The following is a 24,087-nucleotide window of genomic DNA, read 5'->3' as shown; positions in this document are numbered from 1 at the left end:
GACATTTATATTGTCCCCAGCTGAAATGAGCAGTTTGACTTTGGATAGATTACCGTTCTTAGAATAGTGATACAAACGGTTTCAAAAACACATAATGGAATATAACTGTAAAAGGCACAGCTCTTAATGATAAAAGACTTTTTAAATCGTTTTCTAAGGAAAATTAAGAAACTTATCTTAGGAGATAAGGATGCTTTGGTAAAGAAATAACGATCCTTTAAATTAATCAGCAATTTTTCATACATTTGAAAAAATTAAATTATTTCAGTTGGTAAGACCTAGTAAAAGTTTAAACCAAGGGTTTTACATGACACCTTTGTATCATATTCAAACTAAAGAGTGACATTAAAACAGAAATCTATATTTTTCTTATAACGTACATTTTGTATTTATAAGGATATGTGGCTGTCTGGAATTTCTTATATTAAAGAACGAATTACTTCATATAGAATCAATATAGTTCTTAATAAATGAGGATATATACCAAAATTTAACGAAAGATCGTGTTATTTTACCCTCGATCACTAAAGAGGCTAGTAAAATAAATACGAAAACTGTCGATCGTCTCCAGGGAAAAAAGTAGAAATTGAATTTACTCCAGAATTCCAAATTATAGTAAACAACGAGCTCTAGCCCATAGTAACTGAAATATTAAAATAATTCATCATACGCACGATGACGCAACATACTTATCTTTTATTAAAAATAAAACTATGACAACACTCATTATCTAGTAAATGAAAATGCAGTTCTTTGTAAAAATATTGATTTTGCTTTAAATTTTATGTTATTCCTTTCCCCTTTTTGGCAATTTCTTGGATTTTTTGGCTTCCGCAGTGGAAATTTCTTCCGTTACCACTTTCTTTGGGGTTTCTGTCCATTCATTGTTTTTTTGCAATTCCTTTTGCATTTTTTTTTGCAATTTCTAGGATTTACTTCGCATCCGCAGGGGAAGTTTCTTCCGCTACCACTTTCTCTGGGGTCTCTGTCGTACTAACTCTTGATTCTTCTTTTTCTTTGATGTCATCATTCTTTTTGGATTGAAATAAATATTTTCTTGGAATAGGGGGTAGAAGTGGGGAATTCAGACTGTCGTAACCGGAGCCAGATTTGGAGTTGGGATTGGAGGGGGCATAGTGGATAGCTTTTTATATATATTTTCCCTTAAAAATAAAATTTTGTTCATAAGAGATGGATTATGTTTTAAGTAATCATTAATATTAATATTAATAGTTAAAAACAGATGAAAGGCGTTATTACAATCACTAAATTTGTGTGTTAATAATTTCGCAAAATCCTGGCTTCCGTTTTGAACTATATAAGATATCAATTTCTTAGTTTTTAACATCCTAGGAAAGAAAATCATGGCACTAAGGCCATTGTGATTATCATTAAGTACACTTATATTTCTATCATTTATAACGTTCAGAATATCCCCCATTGCTAGTTCATCAGATGTGAGTTTAGCTACCTCTGCCAGGTTGGCCTTGGTTTGCATGCATCGATCGCTGGATGTTGCATTTCGCACCATAATTTTGACCTTACTACGGACCTTTGCAAAATTACAAACAGGATAAAGCCCATGGCTTTTTCTGCTTTGGAGTAAATAGTAAGAGACGACTCTCAAATAATCAGGCAGGTAAGTAAGTCCAATGTATGCAATGGTTTGTTCTTCTAATGATCGTCTTTTAATTTAATCGTTTAGAATTACCCCCCTCCTCCCCTCTCTCTCTCGCTCGCTTTCTCTCTCTTCCTGTCTGTTTATGAGCTAGTGTCAAATTTAAGGTACGATTCTTTGCATATACAACATGTAAATCCCTATATTTCACATTCTCTAAAAAAAAGTATAAACAAAAATGGAGAGTTTTTGCGGAAAGAATTATATAATTTTAAAGAGTACACGAAGAATCCAAAAACCAAGAACTACTTTCTTTATTGATACCTCAATAAACGTGCACTTAATTGAGAGTTTAACCTTACGCAGTAGCATATAAGAAATATTAGCCACTTCAAAAACCTACTCTCATCAAAAGAGTTACTGATAACTTACCGGCTCTCATCAAACTAACCTCATCTCGTCTACTATCATGAAAAAACACTGAGCCATATGACCCCTAGACTTTTCCGGAGCCAAACGTCATCACCGTCATCATCATTTCATTACTGCTGTCGTCATTTCTGTCATTGGGGATCGTTATTGTCGCCCCTTTGCTGAAATCCTTACTGTATTACAAACAGGAGAAAGCCCATGGCCTTTTTTTAGTTGGAATAGCAAGAGATGACCCGGCTACAACCTACGATTATGACATCATTGATCAATCTTTAACATAAAATTATAATCTCATTTTAGTTACTATGGGCTGGAAGTTTGTTCTTTACTGTAACGTCTCATACTAAGTTGCTAGCTACAGCTGCAACCCGGATACGATTATGACGTCATTGATCAATTTTTAACATGAAATATGAAGTTTTTCATAAAAAATTGATTCTATTATAAAAATTAATTTTATTAATTACAAAAGGTTTTTAGCCCCATTTTTAGCCCCAGCGCCAAGCTATCTATGGAAGAAAAAAAGATAAAAAAAGATGCCGTTTAGGCAGAATGTTGTAGTAGCTGCCACTTTTCTTAATTTTCAAGCCAATATATTTCCCTTGCTATTCAAGCCAAGGGACAGAAAGTTTCTGATACAGGGGTTTCACACAAGGCAATTCTAATGGTGTACTTTTGTTTTGATCTGACTCTTCTTTTTAGGAGTTATGAATTTTCTCTAAAAGAGAGGAATCTTTAATCGTAGCTTTGTCCCAAGGTTTAAATCAGCGTAATGCAGCAATGCATGAAGCGAGTAAAAACATTAAGTGTGTAAAGTCCTGTAAATGTGAAATCTATTCAATAGTCTAAAGTATTTTTAAAACAAGTTAAATTACATTTCCAATTTGATGAAAGAGGTTCAAAGTAAATTTTTAATAATACTCAAGCAAGTACTACAAAACAAAAACCTTAAAATAGCACCAACCGAAAGATGGTATAGAAGACTCTGCAAATTTGTCTTCAAAGACCCTGAAATTACACGCAAATCATTTTGCCGGGACGTATTAGGAAAAGATTTGGATGATAAAAGAATATTCGACGATATTCAAAGCTTAGATATTCCAGAATGCTTAAAGAGTTACCTTTTTTATCAGGAAGAGTTTAAACTCTTCTTAAAACTGCCTCAAGACAAGAAAGATAGGAAACCAGTTTTTGAGGCAGCTCAAGAACTGCCTCAAGATAAGAAAGATACGAAACCAATAATGCTGTGAGTTTTTGAGCAGGGCATATGTCGAATCCGCCAATCCTTTGTTAATTTCAAAACGAAGCTAAAGGCCAGGTATTGACTGAAAATCTAGCTGATTAAGCTTGCTGCGATGCATAGATGGACGATTATTAATGCATCGCCTGCCCTTTCGTTTTGTCTATAATATTTCGTAGCAGGACTAGTAAGGAACAAACTGCCTTGTCATTCGTTGATCCCGAGGGCACCCTTTAAATTACTTAAGGGACTGATAGAGTTCATCATAAATGGGATTACGCTAGTTTCATCGGATATAACTGATAACCTAGCATAGAACAAAACAAAGGCACACAGTAACTAAAAGTTAAGATAATAAAAATCATCTTTTGAATGGAAGTTAGATGCCTGACTTTTTGAGGTTCGTCTCTTACTATATCAAATAAGAAAAAGCAATAAGCCTTTTCTTGCATGGAAAATAAAATGGTGTAGGAAACTTGTATAGGAAACTGTACTGGTATGGGAAATTTATAAAGGAAACTACACTGGTATAGGAAACTTATAAAGGAAACCATACTGGTATAGGATACATAAAGGACTGATATAGCTCATCATAAATGATGTTTGTCCTTTAGTATGAGTAAGAGCGACTCGCCTCAACAGTAACCGAAATCTGGGTTGCAGCGGTAGCTAGCACTTCGGGTTGCAGTGGTAGCTAGCAACCTAGTAAGAGACGTTGCATAAAGCATCGATATATTTCATCATAAATTTTGTCACTCAAGAGGATCTCATGTAGTAGGTATTAATGAAAGTTTTGTTTAATGCCTGAAATTTTTGAAATTATCCGGGTTGCAACGGTAGCTAGCAACATAGCAAAAGACGATCACATACAATGTTTAGAAATTTAAAAACCCATAACTCTCTCAGGCTCTTAACTTTTGATGAGTAAGACTTTAATGAAACTTAAATATTTAAATTCAGCATCAGAATCCAATTGTTTTGATGTATCTATTAATGTCAAAATTCCGTTTTTTAGAGTTTCGGTTACTATTGAGGCGAGTCACTATACTTCGATAGCAAGCCCTCTTACACCTCCCCCCCCCCTAATAAAAATACTATAGGTACGCCGCTGAATACTTCTGCTATTACAATTTAAATGAATGAAAGGAGTGTAAGTGTATCTGGGTTGTCAAAGATGGAGTCTTTTAGGAATGATATTAAGTTTTATTTTTCAGGTCAACTTGAGGAGATATAAAATTAAATTAACAAATACTGTTTGTGTCAGAATTAAAAATTGTTAAAAATTTATCTCCAACATACAAATAGTAAGCCAAACTATGGATTCTTATAGAAAAAACCGAAAAGGTATATTTTTTGCATGAAATAAACTGTGTCAATAAAAAACGAACAGAAATTAATTTAAAAAGTTTTTTCCAAAAAAAGTGTTTCTGAGATAAATAAAGAGTTCCATTGAGCCAAAAATGAGCAGAAATAAAGTAAAACAATCTTCCAAGAGTAAAACTAACACAAGTCACTATCAATAAATAAATGAAACTCAAACAGATAGAAATTACAATAAATAGCCGATTCAAACTAAAAACGAGCAAAAATTGACATGAGTAGGCCTGATAATTCTCATGCTTTCTCAAGACCAGAAAACAATTTGCACATTACTGGAAAAAAAGGTATAATTTTTTTCCATGAAATTTTTATTGACTGTCAATAAAAAACGAACAGAAATTAATTTAAAAAACTTTTTCCACAAAACAAGTTTTTTAAAAAAAAGTAAAGAGCTCCATTAAGCCGAAGCTCAGCAGACATAAAGTAAAATAATCTTCCAAGAGTAAAACTAACACAAATTACTATCAATAAATAAATGAAACTCAAAACGAACAGAAATTACAATAAATAGCCATGTCAAACTCAAGACGAGCAAAACGTAACATGAGTAGGGCTGATAATACCCTTGCCTTCTCAAGACAAGAAAATAATTTCCGCTTTACTGAAAACAAAATGTATTTTAAATCTTTTAATTTTTTTACTTTAGTAAATAAAAACTATTTAAACTTTGAAGAATAAAGATCATCATAGGTAAATTAAACTAAAAACCCAAGGTCATTTTTCCCCAGTAATGTTTAAATTGTTTTCTGGTCTTGAGAAGGCATGAGAAGGCATGCCTTGAAGGCATGCCTTGAAGGCATGAGAAGGCATGAGAAGGCATGAGAATGATCAGGCGTACTCATGTTAACTTTTCCTCATTTTTCGTTTGACTCGGCTATTTATTATAATTTCTATCTGCTTGAGTTTCATTTATTTATTGATAGTGCTTTGTGTTACTTTTACTCTGTGAAGATTATTAAAATGACACATTCAGAGGTCCTTTGGTGGTGCAGTGGGTTTGACCTTAGCTTGGTAATACAGAACCCCAGAGATCTTACTGTAGCAAGACATTGCAGGGCCCACATATGGACTTTAGTAGTCAAGAAGCGTCGTTAATCCGATTACTTCACTTTACTTATGCATTCGAGAGCATAAGGCCGGTAAAGCCGGTTAAACCTTGTTTAAATGTGAGTCATAAAAGAGAGAAACCTTATTTTAGGACCAAGCCACTCCATAGTCAAAGCTGTCGATAAAAACCAAGATCTATGAATGACATGATTTTTATTAATTTTAACGTCATAACTGTATTACAAAAGTACGAACTTGAAGTGGAAAGAAGGTGGTATGAAAATAATGTACAATCACTAATCTTTTCCAGTTTTCGGTTTCTAATGCCATGTCCTTAGGCTATATCTTTTGTTAGATTCACCTTATAATACCTTCTTTTCAACCTCCCAATTGTTCTAAATTATCAAAATTGTGTCTTAAATCTTTATTCTGATTGGTCTGCCATAAATTTCATACTTGAAAATTGAACATTGTTCAGCTCGAAAAAATATAGACGGGACACTTAGTAGGTGTTGTAGTCTTGTGTGATTTTCAGTAATTTCATTAACAAGCATAACTGTAACACGATTCGGCCATAGACTGTTTTCATTCAAAAGTTCGACTATCAGAGGGAGTTCAAGAGAAGGGGGCAGAGCATTTGTCTCGAACGCAGAAATTTAGGGGTGCAAAATTCTAATAAATAATTATAACCGTTAGGTTATAATCATATTTTGATTTTGGAATTTTATTTTATTAAAATAAAGTAGAGAGCACAGTTGGCAGTAGTATAAGGAAATTGAACCTGAAAATTTTTGTTTATTCCATATCTACGTCACCATTCCTTGAAAATAAAAGTAAACAGACCAAATTTAATTAATTTTAATATTTTTTTGTGATATTTTACATTCAAATTTTGTTAATAAATGAAAATTCTGTTGAAAAGACTTGACAATTTTTTTATAAACAGGGGGGGGGGCACTAAATAAGAATTTGTTCTGGTTGCGAGAGAGGCCAAAACCACCACTAGCGACTGCAATGTGATTCGGTCATAAATTGCTTATTTTATATTGACTGCTTTCTGGCTGTGGTAGTACTATTAGCTTCATCTGACACAGCTCTTCAAATTTGAGTTTTTTTGTCGCCCAAACAGAACCGGAAGCTCTCGATCAATATATACAGTCGGTTTTCTCACATCTTCATTGTTTTTCAAGATACCAGGAGCTTTCTTCAAGGGTCAAAAGACGTTACCTGTACAAACAACTGTTCTTTGAGATAGACCAAAACTATAATGCATGTTTCCTTACTTGCTCTCTCTACTTGCAAAACTTATAGGCTAAACTTTGTATTACTGCTGTCAATCCGTCGTAGGAAACGACAACTTACGGCTGCAGTTTATTGGGAACTCTTTGATTTCATAAACCAAATTTTACATTAAAGTTAGTTAGTTAACTCATGCTTTGTGTCTGCCGGAAAATCGGTCCTCTCTGGGTCAAGTTTGCCGTTTTTTTAAACAAAATGTTGTAAACAATTTTTTTCCGAAATAATCTTTTATTTTTATTAAAAGTTCTACACCTTTCTCGAAACGGCATCCTGTCAGCAATGGCTTAATTTCGTTAAAATCCTGGGGGAGGAGCAAAGTTGGAGCCAATTTTCCAAAATCAAGTTAAAATGACAGTAAAAACTAAAAAAGGCCATTTGGTACCATAAAGATACTATTTAGTACTATAAAAACATTAAAAAAGGTAAATATGTACTTAAAAAAACTGATCTATGTCTGTTGATGCTTGAATTATGTAAGTTTATCTTAGTTTTGACAAGATTTTGGAAAAAACTAAATTTCAGCTGGGGAGGGGGCAACTGAGGTCTGGGGAGGAGGTTCAACCGAGGTCTGGGAGGAGCAGTTGCCCCCCTCCCGCTTCCCCATAGAAAATTATGCAACTGCCTGTCAGGAGAGTAGAAAGGTTAGTTCTAGCCATTAGTTTACTTTTCTAGAATAAAGGTAAAGTAAAAAAGGGGGTAAAGAACACGACATTGGATTTTTACAGTCCCTACCTTCGGTGGTGATTTCTGTTTCATGGCCCTTTGGCCAGGAAGTTCAATGGGGGACGGGGGTATGGGGGCCAGTCATTCTGTAGTTTCGCACTCCCTTCTTGTTTATCTTCCCCAGATTTCTCCTGGTCCTCATTTAGAGCTGGTTTGACTCTGGTTGAGCTTACAAAGTTCCGCTGCTAACCCCGTTCCAAACCAAATAACCAGCGACACCAGGACTCGGATCCCTGTCATTACGGACAAAGGATTTCAGGTCTAACGAGCCAACCACTTGGCTAGGGCGGTTCATACTCTAGAATACCCAGTAAGAAAATATAATTTTAAAGAAATGCGTGTCATTTGTTACATTGAGTGGTATTTCATATATTCTATTTCAGGTACTGTCAGGAATTGCTTTAACTGATCTGAGTGAATCATCGTTCTTGCCTTTGCCACATCTCAGATCTTCCAAGTTTTTTATTTCCGGATGTACTTTTTGATTGTGCTTATTGGAACCGCGCATGGCCTTATTTTCTTGCCAGTCTTGCTGTAGTTCATCGGTATGTAGTCATGTTCTTTTTGCCAATCCTCAAACTATTTTTGAAGTTGTAAGAGCTTGCACTGGGGCCATGCATCCTTTCAAGCTTTTGAACATAAATTAGCTATTTAATTTTTATTAAACTTTTCTCAAATTTTTCTTAGTTGGTTATGCTAAATGTTTATTTTAAGAGAAAAAGAAGATGTGAGAGTCTGGCTGTCTCTCCGAGACAAGCAAGATACCAAGATAACCATTATTTAACCCTGGATTCTAATATCACTAGGTCATGCCTGACAAAAGAAAAAGAAGGTGAACGGAGACAAACCTTAGCTAAAATGATTAAAATAATGCCCACAACTACACGTGAATGGAACAAGAGTAAATAGACCTTTGACTCTAACAAACGAGTCTATCAGATTTTTTTTTTCTCGAATTTAAAAGGCAAAACTACTAATATCGAAAATTTTTAGCTTTATTTTTCTTCTTAAAAAGAGAAAACCACTCAGTAAAAGAAAGAAAATGGCGCTACCACTATTAAGAGAAAATTAAAAATTACGATTAAGAGGAAAAAGGGTAATTAGTAGAACCAAAGAAGAAAAAAGAAAGGACTTTTATCTGAGAAACCTAGGACCGTAGTTCTAACAGTGTAGGCAGTGTTAGGATTAATTCAAGCTTTGTATATGGTCGGTGGTAAAGGTTCGAAATCTTAAATTCCACCTCTCGACTCTACTCAGTTATCCATGGATATAATATAGTGCTCCATTTTCGAAGCAGTTGATGGATAAAATGTCAAATCACTCCATTTATTTTTTTTTCTGCCTAATTCTTAGATTCGTAGGCCACAAATTTTATTGCCATTTTCTCATCTCAGCCTGGGGGAGAAGATGTCCCTGCCCCTCATCTCTTATGCAGGAGCTATCTAGGTTTGTGCGGTGTGCGGGACCTATGCAGTTGAGAGATGGCTTTCATGGTTGCAGTGATGCAGTTGAGAGATGGGACCCATGGTTGCAATGATGCAGTTGAGAGATGGCACCCATGGTTGCAGTGATGCAGTTGAGAGATGACACCCATGGTTGCAATGATGCAGTTGAGAGATGGCACCCATGGTTGCAGTGCAACATGTTTATTATAAATTTGTCGTTTTGATTAGACCGCTGATCACTGCATTTGCCTCTCCTCGATCTTCATCAATGGTCTGATTTATTCACACAAGAATAATACCCAGCTTTTGGGAGTATCAATTGGTGAAGCAATATCTTTTAAATATCAACGTGATAATGAAAAGAAATATTAAAAAAAATAAAGAATTTATTGCTCCTACATTAAAGCATGTACTTTTTACTAAAAATGGCCATATTACAAAATGTTTCACGTGTTAGTTGATCAATTTTGCGGTGTTCTATTACTGTCACTGTAATTTGATTTTTGCTTTGTGCCAGACACATGGACTTCTTGGTTGTTTTCACAACTGGGATCTGTATCATCGTGATGAACTACTTCAGAGGTCCTTTGCATCAAAATGGAAGTCTTGGCTGTTTTAGAGATTTTCAATAAGTTCCAAAAAGAGATATTCAAAAGCTTTTTCTTGGAATTTTTGCTCGTATCTTTTAAAAAAACAATTAAAGGGAAACATAAAAGCTGTACGCTAAGAATTGCTAAAAACATGGTGCATGACTGCATGGTTTCTGATAAATTATTTTTTCTTTGTCAAATCTTGCGGCTTAATCCAGCTCTTAGTAAGTGAAATCAGGACCACAGCACTTACTTAGTGAAATGTGATGCGTTCTCGACTTTTTACTCAGTTTTCATTTGTTGTTGGTTTTCTCCCGGCCATTTCATATTTAAGGGATGGTCGTGGAAACTTGAAACCAGTCTCCACAGAATTTAAATGGAAACTTATTGCCTTTTGAGAAACCCGAAACTATCAGAGGGTATCTTGATCCTTCTCCAATGTAAAATATATTTCCAGGTGCCACCACGTTCACCAGTCGGATTAATTTAAATTTTTAGACAGCTGCTTTGTCAAAAATTGGTTAAAATGTCTAATAAATGTTCATCCCAAGTCAAGTTGACCCCTCATGAGTCCTAGGATGACCAACATTATGCTAATTATTGACTGTAGCCGTGTGTGTTTTATTTTAACAGAAGGGTATGTTTAGTCTTGTGTGTTCGATTGGTTTGGAAATTTTCGGGATTATCACTTTGGTAAATAGCTACTAGAGTATCTTAAATGTATGCTCACGAAATTACCCGTGTACCTAAGTACATCAAAAGACATTATGTCCCACCAATATGGTTTCAAAATGCGGTATCTGCATAATCTTAAAAACAGCATTTGATGGTTCTCTCTGTTAAATAGCTACTAGAGTCTCTTGAAGGTATGCTAACGAAATTACCTACTTACCTGAGCACATCAAAAGATATTATATCCAAACAATATGATTTCAAAATGCGGTATCTGCATAATCTCAGGAACAGCTGGGGAGATTGGATTAAAACCTCCCTTCACTGTGCAGGGGACAAGGGGAATTCAAATATTATGTTGGTGGGAAAGACTGGGGGGGGGGGGGTGTAAATATTATTTATTTCCATTGGACCAAAATTTTCTGTTGTCAGTACTTTTACGGTGTAGTAGCAAGCTGAAATGAAAGGCACAAGGCATACCTAGATTTTGAAAGTAATGTATCTGAAACATCTTGGACATAGCTGTAGTGATCGAATTGTTATTTTTCGGAAGTCTTCAGGGGCTATTGAAATTCAAATTTCGGTCTGGAGGATAAGTGGAACAAAGGGTAAATAATTTCAATAATTTTCTCAGTAAAATAACTTAAAACTATATATTTTTTTCTTGCACAAATCTATCCCTTTTAATTGAGAAACCCTCATAAATTGAATCTAACTAAAAGGAAATCTGCTAAGGCCAATTTACAATGAGATATTACTATTACCGAGACTTAATAAGCTTTAGCTTGAGCCAATCTGATTTTATCAAAAACTTTCTCATTGGTTAAAAAATTCTGTGAAAAATATTGACTGGTTCAAATTACTGCTAACTAATTTTTGGCACATGTAAAATCTCATTGTAAATAACAATTAGACTAAAAATCCCAGCAAGTCTCGGCACGTTGTAAGATCTATCTGCTTCAAGGTGAGAAGCCATACAGAATTCTTACAGGTTCACATGTGCTTAAATTATCACTTAAATTCCGCGTAGAATTTAAACTATTCTTTTTCAAAACCCTTTTGCAGAAAATACGCATTTTTAGTATAAAATCTAAACTCCTTTTGGCAAAATTGATAACAATTATTTTTTTTTTAGCAAAACATTACTCTAAGGCTCTTGTTACGATTTACTTTAATTTTTATGTGTTCATTTTTCTTTCTATGAAATTTATTTGGCAATAAAACGCCATAAACAATCTAACCCCATTAATTCCTTGGAAGAAGTCCAAGCTCTAGCACGAAGACTCATTTTGGCGGAGATAAATGTCATGTTTTCTTCCGGGCCAAGTTCTGTCTCTTGTCAGGATCATCTATAACAAATGCATATTTTTTTGACAATACAATAAAGCTGAAAATTTATGTATTTTAATTTTATTTAAGGTTGTAAAGGTAAAAATTTTGTGTGTCAGGATAAATAGTTTCTTAGACCACGCAAATTTTCAATTTACAATCAAAACCAAAATATATTAACAACCATAAAATTTTCAATAAGACCGGGAAAAATAATAAAAAGCATCTTTAAATAAATTATTAAAAATGGAACTCCGAATATTTTGGATTTATATCTTTAGTCTTTATCAACGGGGAAAAAAGTGGCTTAAACAAAGCACATAAAGAAAAACACAACAGATGATAAAAAAAAAAAAAAGAAAAAAAAATGAAAGAAAAAACTCCCATTTAGACAAACTGTACAATTTATCCCTATACAATTTGAAAATAAAAACCAGCGGAATTAAACAGAAGGCCGAGAGAGAACTGGGTGACAACAAAAAACTACTTATCGACTGGCCTCCCCGAGAAATCTTCAAGGCTTTATAACATGACACAGAGAGCTGTGTTCAAGTCAATGACCGGGCAGCCTATTCTTCCAGGCTGGAAATATAATTCTGAACCTTGTTTTTCTCCTGATTAAGCCTCTTTCAGTGATTATCCGTACTTTCAATAGACTTAAAAATATGTGCCCAGATGGTGCCAATACCCAGCATTTTCTTCCAATACCCCGAATGGATCAGGATTCCACTTATAAGTCCTTGTTCATGGTCATATTAATTCTTAGTTATAAATATGAAATCCAAGAATAGAAAACTTGAATCTAACAAATATATTATTAGCGTCATTACAAAATCAGTAATCAGTATGAAGGTGTCTTTTCTCCTTTCCCTGTGTCACGAGCTTCATCCTTCTGTACTTTCATTAAGTAAGCTCTGTTTATGCTAGGACCTTAAAAAAAAGGTATGTTAGATAAGTAAGTACAATCATAAGGATACTACAAAACATGAGAAAAGATCATTTATTCTTTTATCTCTCTTTACGGACCTATACGTCTTATAGGTCTTATACGTCTTACGGACCTATAGAAGAACAAAAATAAAGCTAAATCTTTCTTTAAAAGCAATGGGGTAACAAAAATTACTGATAGGTGGTTAGGAAGTATAATTTTCAAGCGATTTAGCTTATTTATGAGAGACTATCTTGGACAAAATAGCCATTATAAAAATGTTACATATCTCATCATTGAATATTATCTTTAGTTTTAAGTATGATCTATTTTGAATTAAAAAAATCCTTTGATTAATTTTTCAGCGGGTTGTGTTTCGGATATTCAGGTATCACTAATACAATCAATCGTAATGATTTGTTTCCTGTTTCATGCAGAGAGAGAGAGAGAGAGAGAGAGAGAGAGAGAGAGAGAGAGAGAGAGAGAGAGAGAGAGAGAGAGAGAGAGACAGAGAGAGAGAGAGAGAGAGAGAGAGAGAGAGAGAGAGAGAGAGAGAGAGAGAGAGTGAGAGAGAGAGAGAGGGGGATAGAGAGAGATAGAGAGAGAGAGGGGGGGAAAGAAAGAGAGAGGGGGGAGAGAAAGAGATAGAATGAGAGAGAGAGGGGGAGCGAGAGACAGACTCAGACAATAAGACACAGAGAGAAATTTCTGCGGGCTGAGTTAATTATGGAATTAATAACAACACATCAGAAAATGAATTTGAAGCAACATGCCATCTTCGTTTTCTCTTAAAATAAACATTTAGCATAACCAACTAAGAAAAATTTAAGAAAAGTTTAATAAAATTTATATAGTTAATTTATGTTCAAAAGGTTGAAAGGATGCATAGCCTCAGTGCAAGCTCTTACAACTTCGAAAATAGTTTGAGAATTGGAAAAAAGAATATGGCTACATACCGATGAACGACAGCAAGACCGGCAAGAAAATAAGGCCATGTGCGGTTCCGATAAGCACAATCAAAAGGTACATCCGGAAATAAAAAACTTGGAAGATCTGAGATGTGGCAAAGGCAAGAACGATGATTCCACTCAGATCAGTTAAAGCAATTCCTGTCAGTACCTGAAATAGAATATATGAAATACCACTCAATGTAACAAATGACACGCATTTATTTAAAATTATACTTTCTTACTGGGTATTCTAGAGCATGAACCGCCCTAGCCAAGTGGTTGGCTCGTTAGACCTGAAATCCTTTGTCCGTAATGACAGGGATCCGAGTCCTGGTGTCGCTGGTTATTTGGTTTGGAACGCGGTTTGTAGCGTAACTTTGTAAGCTCAACCAGAGTCGAACCAGCTCTAAATGAGGAACAGGAGAAATCCGGGGAAGATAAACAAGAAGGGAGTGCGAAACTACAGAATGACTGGCCCCCATACCCCCGTCCCCCTATTGAACTTCCTGGCCAAAGGGCCATGAAACAGAAATCACCGCCGAAGGTAGGGACTGTAAAAATCCAATGTCGTGTTCTTTACCCCCTTTTATACTTTACCTTTATTCTAGAATAGTAAACTAATGGCTAGAACTAACCTTTCTACTCTCCTGACAGGCAGCAGCGTAACTTTCTATGGGGAAGCGGGTTGGGGGTGGGGGGGCAACTGCTCCTCCCAGACCTCGGTTGACCCTCCCCCCAGACCTCAGTTGCCCCCCCCCAGCTGAAATTTAGTGTTTTCCAAAATCTTGTCAAAACTAAGATAAACTTACATAATTCAAGCATCAACAGACGCAGATCAGTTTTTTTAAGTACATATTTACCTTTTTTAATGTTTTTATAGTACTAAATAGTATCTTTATGGTACCAAATGGCCTTTTTTAGTTTTTACTGTCATTTTAACTTGATTTTGGAAAATTGGCTCCAACTTTGCTCCTCCCCCAGGATTTTAACGAAATTATGCCATTGCTGACAGGATGTCGTTTCGAGAAAGGTGTAGAACCTTTAAGCAAAATAAAAGATTATTTCGGAAAATTTTTTTTTGCAACATTTTGTCTAAAAAACGGCAAACTTGACCCAGAGAGTACCGATTTCCCAGCAGACACAAAGCAGGAGTTAACTAAATAACTTTAATGTAAAATCTGGTTTATAAAATCAAAGAGTTCCCAATAAACTGCAGCCGTAAGTTGTCGTTTCCTACGACGGATTGACAGCAGTAATACAAGGTTTAGCTTATAAGTTTTGCAAGTAGAGACAGCAAGTAAGGAAATATGGATTATAGTTTTGGTCTATCTCAAAAGAACAGTTGTTTGTACAGGTAACGTCTTTTGACCCTTGAAGAAAGCTCCTGGTATCTTGAAAAACAAAGAAGATGTGAGAAACCGACTTTATATATTGATCGAGAACTTCCGGTTCTGTTTGGGTGAGAAAAAACTCAAATTTGAAGAGTTGTGTCAGATGAAGCTAAAGGTACTACCACAGCCAGAATGCAGCCAATATAAAATAAGCACTTTTTGACCGAAACACATTGCAGTCACTAGCGGTGGTTTTAGCCTCTCTCAGAACCAGAACAAACCCTTATTTAGTGCCCCCCCCCGCCTGTTTATAAAAAAAATTGTCAGTTCTTTTTAACAGAATTTTCATTTATTAACAAAATTTGAATGTAAAATATCACAAAAAAATATTAAAATTAATTAAATTTGGTCTGTTTACTTTTATTTTCAAGGAATGGTGACATAGATATGGAATAAATGAAAATTTTCGGGTTCAATTTCCTTATACTACTGCCAACTGCGCTCTCTACTTTATTTTAATAAAATAAAATTCCAAAATCATAATATGATTATAACCTAACGGTTATAATTATTTATTAGAATTTTGCACCCCTAAATTTCTGCGTTCGAGACAAATGCTCTGCCCCCCTCTCTTGAACTCCCTCTGATAGTCGAACTTTTGAATGAAAACATTTTATGGCCGAATGGTGTTACAGTTATGCTTGTTAATGAAATTACTGAAAATCACACAAGACTACAACACCTACTAAGTGTCCCGTCTATATTTTTTCGAGCTGAACAATGTTCAATTTTCAAGTATGAAATTTATGGTAGACCAATCAGAATAAAGATTTAAGACACGATTTTTATAATTTAGAACAATTGGGAGGTTGAAAAGAAGGTATTATAAGGTGAGTCTAACAAAAGATATAGTCTAAGGACATGGCATTAGAAACCGAAAACTGGAAAAGATTAGTGATAGTACATTATTTTCAAACCACCTTCTTTCCACTTCAAGTTCGTACTTTTGTAATACAGTTATGACGTTAAAATTAATAAAAATCATGTCATTCATAGATCTTGGTTTTTTATCGGAAGCTTTGACTATGGAGTGTCTTGGTCCTAAAATAGTGAATAAAAAATAACTCAATGCGCTGAACACATATCGCTTATTTCTTGGTTTTGTTTAACAGGTAGGACTAATGTGTGGTTGGGGCATAACATAAAAAAGTATTTAAGAAATCCTTAAAAAAAATAAAAAACTGTTAGAAGATTTTTCATCGATCAGAAATGGACTTTAATATATATTACTTTTAAGGGAAAATTCTCCCTTAAACAATATCAACAGGTTTTTTCTTTCATTTCTTTTTGAAAGATTTTCTCTTTTGATTCTTTTCTCGAGGTTTTCTCCTGCTGACGTACCGTACCAGGAGTAAGCGTATGAAATAGTACGGGGGCTTAACTAATCACCAATTTTAGCTGTAACTATTTAGCATAGTAGAAATGCAAATTAGTAGAGGCAGAGTCACTCAAACATCCAAAAAACATTAACAGTGCGACAAAAAGGTAAAATTACTGGAAGTGGTTTGAACTTCAAGTAATTTTACCTTTAACTTTTTACAAAAGGCTACTTCTTGAGATGTAGCCTTGTCCAAAAATAAAGGTCTTGACGGCGTTCTTCAAAACAGTATATTTTTGAATTTAGCGTCGAGACACTGAAATTCACGAAAGTGCTGCCATCTTGTTTCTCCAAAGGCATTATTCTAGGCAATTGTGGGTTGTGCTCATAAACATGTTGTAAACAGCGTACGCAGATTAATTTACTTGTTGCAGACAAATTAGTGGCGGATAGGATTAAAAGAGAAAACTGGAATTTTAAAGAGCGATGTTAAGATTTAAAACTAACAGAAAGTAACCTAACAACAAAACCTAACAAATTCAACCGATTAGTAATTGTAAGTGTTTCATTTATCAAGGGTTTTTCAAAATATTTAAACAGAGTATTTTTACCCTAAAGCCAATACAGAACATTTGTTTCTGAAGCACTGTGTTGGGAAAACCGGAATTTAGTCAAAAAGTTGGAGGATTAAAGGGCCCTTCAAACTCTCTCATATTTAGGGTGATTTCTAAACACTTTAATATTTATAATCACTCTTTTATTCGTTATAAAATAAGGCTGAAAAATTGAACAAAGGTGATGCTCTAAAAGTGACTAAATCAAATATAGTGACTAAATCAATTATAGGTTCTGTGTGTTTACAGAGTTGCTGCTTCTACCACAACCTGGATATTTCTAAAGTACAAACTCGTAAAATGTGATTTGTTTTTATTATAATGTCTCTTCTTAAAAAAGAGGTTAAGCAATAGAAATGTTAGAAAGAAGGAAGCTGAAGTCGAATTTATAAGAAAAATATAGAGCTTAGAACTGCTAACGCTAAAATCTTACCGAAGTTCCGATATTAATTAGTACTTCTTTAGATCTTGCTAATCGACTTTCTTCACGTGATATAGCAAAAGCTCGGACTGTATGAGCACAAAATTCGACCGATATTCCTACTGCCTGTAAAAAGATAATTATAACAGATTAGTTATCTCAGGGCTAATAGACAATGTTAGCTTTCAAAATAATGAACATAAGATGGGATTTGAGAGGGATCGTAGAAGATAATTATTTTAAATTTTTCACTTTTTTTTACTTTAATAAAGGAAAAATTATCAGAATTTTAAGGAATAAATGTTTTTATATGTATATTAAACTTATAATCCACGGTCTTTTTTCTATAAAATGCAAATTTTTTTCTGGTCTTGAGAAAGCATGGGGTTTGTTAGCCCTACTCATGTTAATTTTTGCTCGTTTTGAGTTTGACTCGTTCATTTATTGTAATTTCTATTCATTTTGAGTTTCATTTACTTATTCATAGTGATTTGTGGTATTTCTAGGCTAGGAAGATTATTTGCCTCTATTACTGCTCATTTTTGTCTTAATGGAGCTCTTTACTTTTCTTTGAAAAACTTGATTTGTGGGATTTTTTTTTAAAATTAATAAGAATAAAATTCGAGAAAAAAAAAGATTTTTTGAGATGTTTCTGGTTTTTTTTGGCAATTACGTTGTTCTTTCTCTAGTCTAGATTAGTTTAGCTCCAACAAAATGGATACTATAGTTCCTGTCTTCATCTCAAAGAAAATAGGGTGGAGCATGGAGGTCAAAGAGTTCTTTGAAACCATTGCATTTTAATTAAAGTATAATATTTTATCGCATAATACAATAAGGGTGAGTTTTTGAATAGAGTGGTAGGGCATTAGCAAAACAAAATAGATGGACACCAACGACAACGTTACTTATCGTGTTAATGAAAAAGAGCCTGTATACAATATTTATGGGCAAAACCTTCATATGTAAAACTTCAAACAAGTAGTAGACCTAAGTGAAACAGCAACTAGTAGGATTTTCTTGGGGGAGCGGGGGTAGCTTTCCCCTAGTAATATTCCAGAAGATTCTCTCCCAGTTCTCCTAGGATAAATACCCACCCTTCTCTTGAGGTCCATGGGTGCCAATTTTTAGAGGGGGGATTGCCTAGCCTTTGGACTTTTAAAGTATCTTTCTTTAGTATTTTCAGGGGAAAAAATACTCCTCCCCTAGATTCTGAAATATAACTTTCTTTGTTTCCCCATTATAAAAAAAAGTCCTGACTTCGCCTACCTCCCTAGATTTTCGTGAATCAATAACCCTAGTCATACCAGCGTGCCACTATGATAGCAATAGTCCAATCATCAAACCAAACCAGTAATGTGTAGTCAGCAACCATTAATGTATTTTGTTTTATGAAGGTAACAATTTTGGAAATAACACAGAATAAAAATATATATGAACAATAGCAAAAAGTCCTATACTCTCCATTAAAGATTTTTAAAGTACATCAATCCATAGCTCTCGTCATGACTCCACCTTTTTGCGCACACGCATTGAAAAATGTTTAGCGCATTATCACGCAGACAATCTGATCGAATGCAAAGTAGGAACTGAAACTAATGCCCTGGCGTACTGTCCCAGTCAGTGCGCTATGATGTGTATTATTTTTGGAGAAACTTTCCGCTACTTTTCGTATATATATATATATATATATATATATATATATATATATATATATATATATATATATATATATATATATATATATATATATATATATATATATATATATATATATATATATATTTATGCTGTGGGAAACAAACTGACTCAAAGAAAACTTACAGTAACAAGATTAACTAATGAAAGAGCGTTGAGTTCAATGTTCCACCAGCACATAGCTCCAAACATATCGATGATGATCATTACAATGACAAGAAGAATAATGAAGGACGAGATAAAATCCATTCCTAATAAAAAGAAGGTTACAACAAAAATGGCTCCTATGGATATTCCAAGATTTGTCAAGACATCCGGCCACGTCGATAAATATTGCTCGTAGTATACATAAAAAATGCTGAAAAAGAAAATGCTAATGAATATCGTTTACTCTGCTAAATGAATATACAGAATATAAAACATACTTCCAAAACAAGCCAAAACTCCGCCAGAGCACTAGTGCTATGAATTTTAGCCTATTAAAACAAAAAAAAAAATAATAAAAATAAATAAACTACCAAGTGAAAATTAAAGATTGATATAAGAACTTAAGAACACCCGAAATTAACTCAGGTAAGAAAAAAAAACTGAAAATCGAAAATTGGTACTTAGCTATAGATTTTCTATATTTTTCCAAGGAATGGACTTGTCTTCTTTCGTAGATGAAAGTTTTTTGTAATTATCAAAATACACAGATTCAGCTAAGTTTATTCATTTAAAAAAGTACTTTTTCCTTTATCAGTATTTCAGATTTTCCTAAAAATTATAATACAAAAAATGTTAAAAAAATATTTTTGTCTTCATTAAAGCATAAATAACATTCTATGCTTGATGAAAAATTAGATGAGTTGAATTTATTGTGGTAATTTCAGTTAATTTTATAATTTATTATTATTCAGTTCATTATATAATTTATCATAATTTATTATTGCTCAATTTATTATCGCTTGCAAAACTGAACCGATTGTTTCTTCGAATATTGTTTCAGATATTTCAGGAAGTATTATTTAGTTATCAGATCCAAAATCTCTCAACAATGGATTTAAAAGAAACAACCATTGAAGGAAATATGTAACAAAATAAAATGGACAATTTTAATTGACGGTCACAAACATATTTCATGAAAATTATATTTTCCTTGAAAGTTTGACTAGCGTATTGTTATGTCTTTTTTTTGAACGTGCATTATTGTGCATGACGAAGGGTTAAAAATCAAGTAGTAAACACGATCCAAGATCTACAAAAACATACATTCTTTGTTATGTATGTCCTAAGAACCTCTTGCTATCCGTTTGTAATCTGGCTTAAGCGTTTTATGAAGTTTTTTTGATCTTTTGGCATGTACTCCTGGGTTCATTTGATTTTGTAGAAGCTCTCAAAGCTTTAATTGTTTGAACAGTCTGATAATTGGGACATATTATGATGTTAAAAACTGCAGTATTCACATTTTTACAGAAAAAATTTAGGCGTCTTGAACTTGACTAACTAGGAGTTTACAGGGATCATCTCCATTGCTTAGGAAACTTGAAGAAGGCTATATAAAAATTTTTCTAGGGTAAATAAAGAGAGAAAAAACCTCAAGAGGAAGAACAAAACACACAGGACAGTAGAAAGGCCTCAGGAGCTCCAGGGGGCACCATATATGGGCATAGAGTCCCTAGGGAGAACACGTGGTTAATGGGGTCAATGACCTCTTTCTCCAGGTGTGTTTTTGGCACGCTATGGGAGAATGTTATGATCTAGGAAAGAGTATTTGTTGTTTTTGGCCAAGTGCCTGGGAAGAATGTTATGATCCAGAAATAGTATTTGTTGTTGTTGTTGTTTTGGGCAAGCTCCCAGCGAATGTCAAGGGAGAACACGTGGTTAATCAAAGTGGGACACCTGTGCTGACAGTCATTAATCAAATTGTTTCCGGGCAAAGTTTAATAGTGTCTGACAGATGACGTCAAGTTAATTTGGAGTTCGACCAGAATTGTTTCCGAGGCAAAGTTTAGATCACACATGACAGATGATGTCATGATTGATTGATTGACATGAAAGGGGAATTAATTTGTTGTTTCTAAGGGGAATTATTAATTCACGAAAGGGGAATTAATTTGTTGTTTCTAAAGAGAATCGTCTCCGAGCGAATGTTTCGATCTTAGCGACGAAGTGGTTAGCGCGCGAAAAGGTTTCTTTGCAATTTCAAATGTGAAAGCACAGGGGTGCCAAAAACAAAAGGAACTCGCTGAAATTACGTTTAGGGATTATTTTGGTGAAACCGTTTTAGTAATTACATGGAATTATTTCGGCGAAACAGTTAGAGACATTTTAAAAGATGATTTAAAAGATGATTTTAAAAGAGAATTTGAGGGTAAAACTCTGTGGTCGTTATAATACACAAGATGTATTTTAACAGTGTCGTGAGGTCCTCTACCCCAACCCCAAAGGCTCCTCATACCCCACCCCAACCCCGAAGGAAGCCCCCGGTCCCCAAAGGTCCACCGGGCTCCCAAAAGACCACCAGGCTCCCAAAGGGCCCCCCGGACCCCCCAAGGCCCTCCCCCGGTCCTCAAAGGTCCACTGGGCTCCCAAAGGACCAATCGACCCTCAAGTGCCCCCCAGACCCCCAAAGGCCCTCCCCAGGCCCCCAAAGGCCCTCCTCAGACCCCCAAAGGCCTTCCCCCGGTCCCCAAAGGCCCTCCCATAGTCCCCAAAGGTCAACAGGACTCCCACAGGGCCGCCTGGCCCCAAATGGCCCCCCCGACCCCCAAAGGACCCCTGGCACCCCAAAGGCCCCTGAGCCCCCATTTTTTAATACTTTTTTATGGCTTTATTATATCTTTTCAGAACAAGTTATTTTCTTAATGTCGATCCTAAACCCATTTTACAAGTTGAAGTACCAATCCTTTTCACCCACAACTTTACTATACTGATTTTTGAATGCTCCAACACCAAGCAATACTTTTCAATGGCATTTCAGAACAAGTTATTTTCTTAATGTCCATCCTATACCCATTTTACAAATTGAAGTACCCATCCTTTACAACCACAACTTTACTTTACAGCTTTTTTGAATGCTCCAACACCAAGCAATACTTTTCAAAGGGCATTTCAGAACAAGTTCTTTTCATAATGTCCATCCTAAACCCATTTTACAAGTTGAAGTTCCCATCCTTTTCACCCACAACTTTACTTTACAGCCTTTTGAATCCCCAACACCAAGCAATACTTTTCAAAAGGCATTTCAGAACAAGTTCTTTTCTTAGTGACCTTCCTAAACCCATTTTACAAATTGAAGTACCCATCCTTTTCACCCACAACTTAGTTATAGGTAAGAGTTTGAAGTTTTACCTTATAGACCTAGCTTAAAGTTTTAGTTTGGTTTATTTCTAGTTAAGGGTCTAGAGGTTTTTTTTAGCATACAATCTCAGATTGGTTTTTTTGCTCGAGCTCTAGTAAAGTTCAGTTTTATTTAATAATTCATAGTTTTTATTTTAGATTATTGTATTAAATTTTCATTGTTGTTTAGTTTAAGTTAAAAGTTTAGAGTTTTTTTTTTAGATTATAGTCTTAGCTTAGAGTTTTTGTTAGAGTTCTAGTTTAGTTTAGTTTTAGTTAAGAGTTTAGAGTTTTTAGCTTAGAGTTTTATTCAGAGTTCTAGTTTAGTTTAGTTTAGTTACAGTTCAGAATTTAGAGTTTTAGCTTAGAGTCATAGCTTATAATTTTACTTAAAGTTGTAGTTTAGTTTAGTTTTAGTTAATAGTTTCGAGTTTTAGCTTAGAGTCTTAGCTTAGAGTTTTTGTTAGAGTTGAAGTTTAGTTTAATTTTAGTTAAGAATTTGATGTTTTACCTTTGAGTTTCAAAGTTCTAGTTTAGTTTAGTTTTAGTTAAGAGTTTAGAGTTTTTAGCTTAGAGTCTTATCTTAGAGTTTTAGTTTGGTTTAATTTTAGTTAAAAGTTTAGAGTTTTTTTTAGATTAGAGTCTTAGCTTAGAGTTTTTGTTAGAGTTCTAGTTTAGTTTAGTTTTAGTTAAGAGTTTAGAGTTTTTAGCTTAGAGTCTTAGCTTAGAGTTTTATTCAGAGTTCTAGTTTAGTGCAGTTTAGTTACAGTTCAGAATTTAGAGTTTTAGCGTAGAGTCATAGCTTATAATTTTACTTAAAGTTGTAGTTTGGTTAAGTTTTAGTTAAGAGTTTAGAGTTTTAGCTTAGAGTCTTAGCTTAGAGTTTTGGTTAGAGTTCTAGTTTAGTTTAGTTTTAGTTAAGAGTTTAGAGTTTTACCTTAGAGTCTTAGCTTAGAGTTTTAGTTAGAGTTGAATTTTATTTTAGTTATAGTTAAGAATTTAGAGTTTTAGCTTAGAGTCATAGATTAGAGTTTTACTTAAAGTTTTAGTTTGGCTAAGTTTTAGTTAAGAGTTTCGAGTTTTAGCTTAGACTCTTAGCTTAGAGTTTTTTGTTAGAGTTCTAGTTTAGTTTAATTTTAGTTAAGAGTTTAGTGTTTTACCTTAGAGTCTTAGCTTAGAGTTCTAGTTTAGTTTAGTTTTACTTAAGAGTTTAGAGTTTTAGCTTAGAGTCTAAGCGTATAGTTTTTGTTATATTTCTAGTTTATTTTAGTTTTAGTTAAGAGTTTAGTGTTTTTAGCTTAGAGTCTTAGCTTAGAGTTTATGTTGAAGTTCTAGTATAGTTTAGTTTTAGTTTAGAGTTTTAGCTTAGAGTCTTAGCTTTGAGTTTTTGTTAGAGTTGAAGTTTAGTTTAGTTATAGTTAAGAGTTTAGAGTTTTTTTTGTTAGAGTTATAGTTTAGTTTAATTTTAGTTAAGAGTTTGATTTTTTACCTTTGAACTTCAGTTAGAGTTTTAGTTTAGTTTAGTTTTAGTTAAGAGTTTAGAGTTTACCATAGAGTCTTATCTGAGAGTTTTAGTGAGAGTTCTAGTTTAGTTTTAGTTAAAGTTCAGAATTTAGAGTTTTAGCTTAGAGTCATAGCTTAGACGTTTTCTTAAAGGTATAGTTTGGTTAAGTT

General features: G+C 34.2%; 1 protein-coding gene across 2 annotated transcripts in view; it reads right to left on the bottom strand.

Moving 5' to 3' along the window:
• Positions 1-12,563: 12,563 nt before the first annotated feature.
• Positions 12,564-24,087, bottom strand: part of LOC148942712 (NPC intracellular cholesterol transporter 1-like) — a 154,246-nt gene continuing 142,722 nt past the window's right edge. For both annotated transcript variants that reach the window (XM_089102813.1, XM_089102814.1), the window contains exons 21-24: positions 19,219-19,450; positions 17,410-17,523; positions 13,660-13,822; positions 12,564-12,705 (exon numbers count right to left, since the gene is read on the bottom strand). In XM_089102813.1, the coding sequence (XP_088958939.1) occupies positions 12,617-12,705; positions 13,660-13,822; positions 17,410-17,523; positions 19,219-19,450 (598 nt within the window). In that variant the 3' untranslated portion in view covers positions 12,564-12,616. The remainder of the gene's footprint in view (positions 12,706-13,659; positions 13,823-17,409; positions 17,524-19,218; positions 19,451-24,087) is intronic.

Source organism: Artemia sp. Qi Xiang Cuo, chromosome 16, assembly GCF_049724085.1.
Source record: "Artemia sp. Qi Xiang Cuo chromosome 16, ASM4972408v1, whole genome shotgun sequence".
Classification (NCBI taxonomy): Eukaryota; Metazoa; Arthropoda; class Branchiopoda; order Anostraca; family Artemiidae; genus Artemia; species Artemia sp. Qi Xiang Cuo.
Note: the sequence above shows the minus strand (reverse complement) of the source record. Positions and strands in the feature narration are given on the sequence as shown.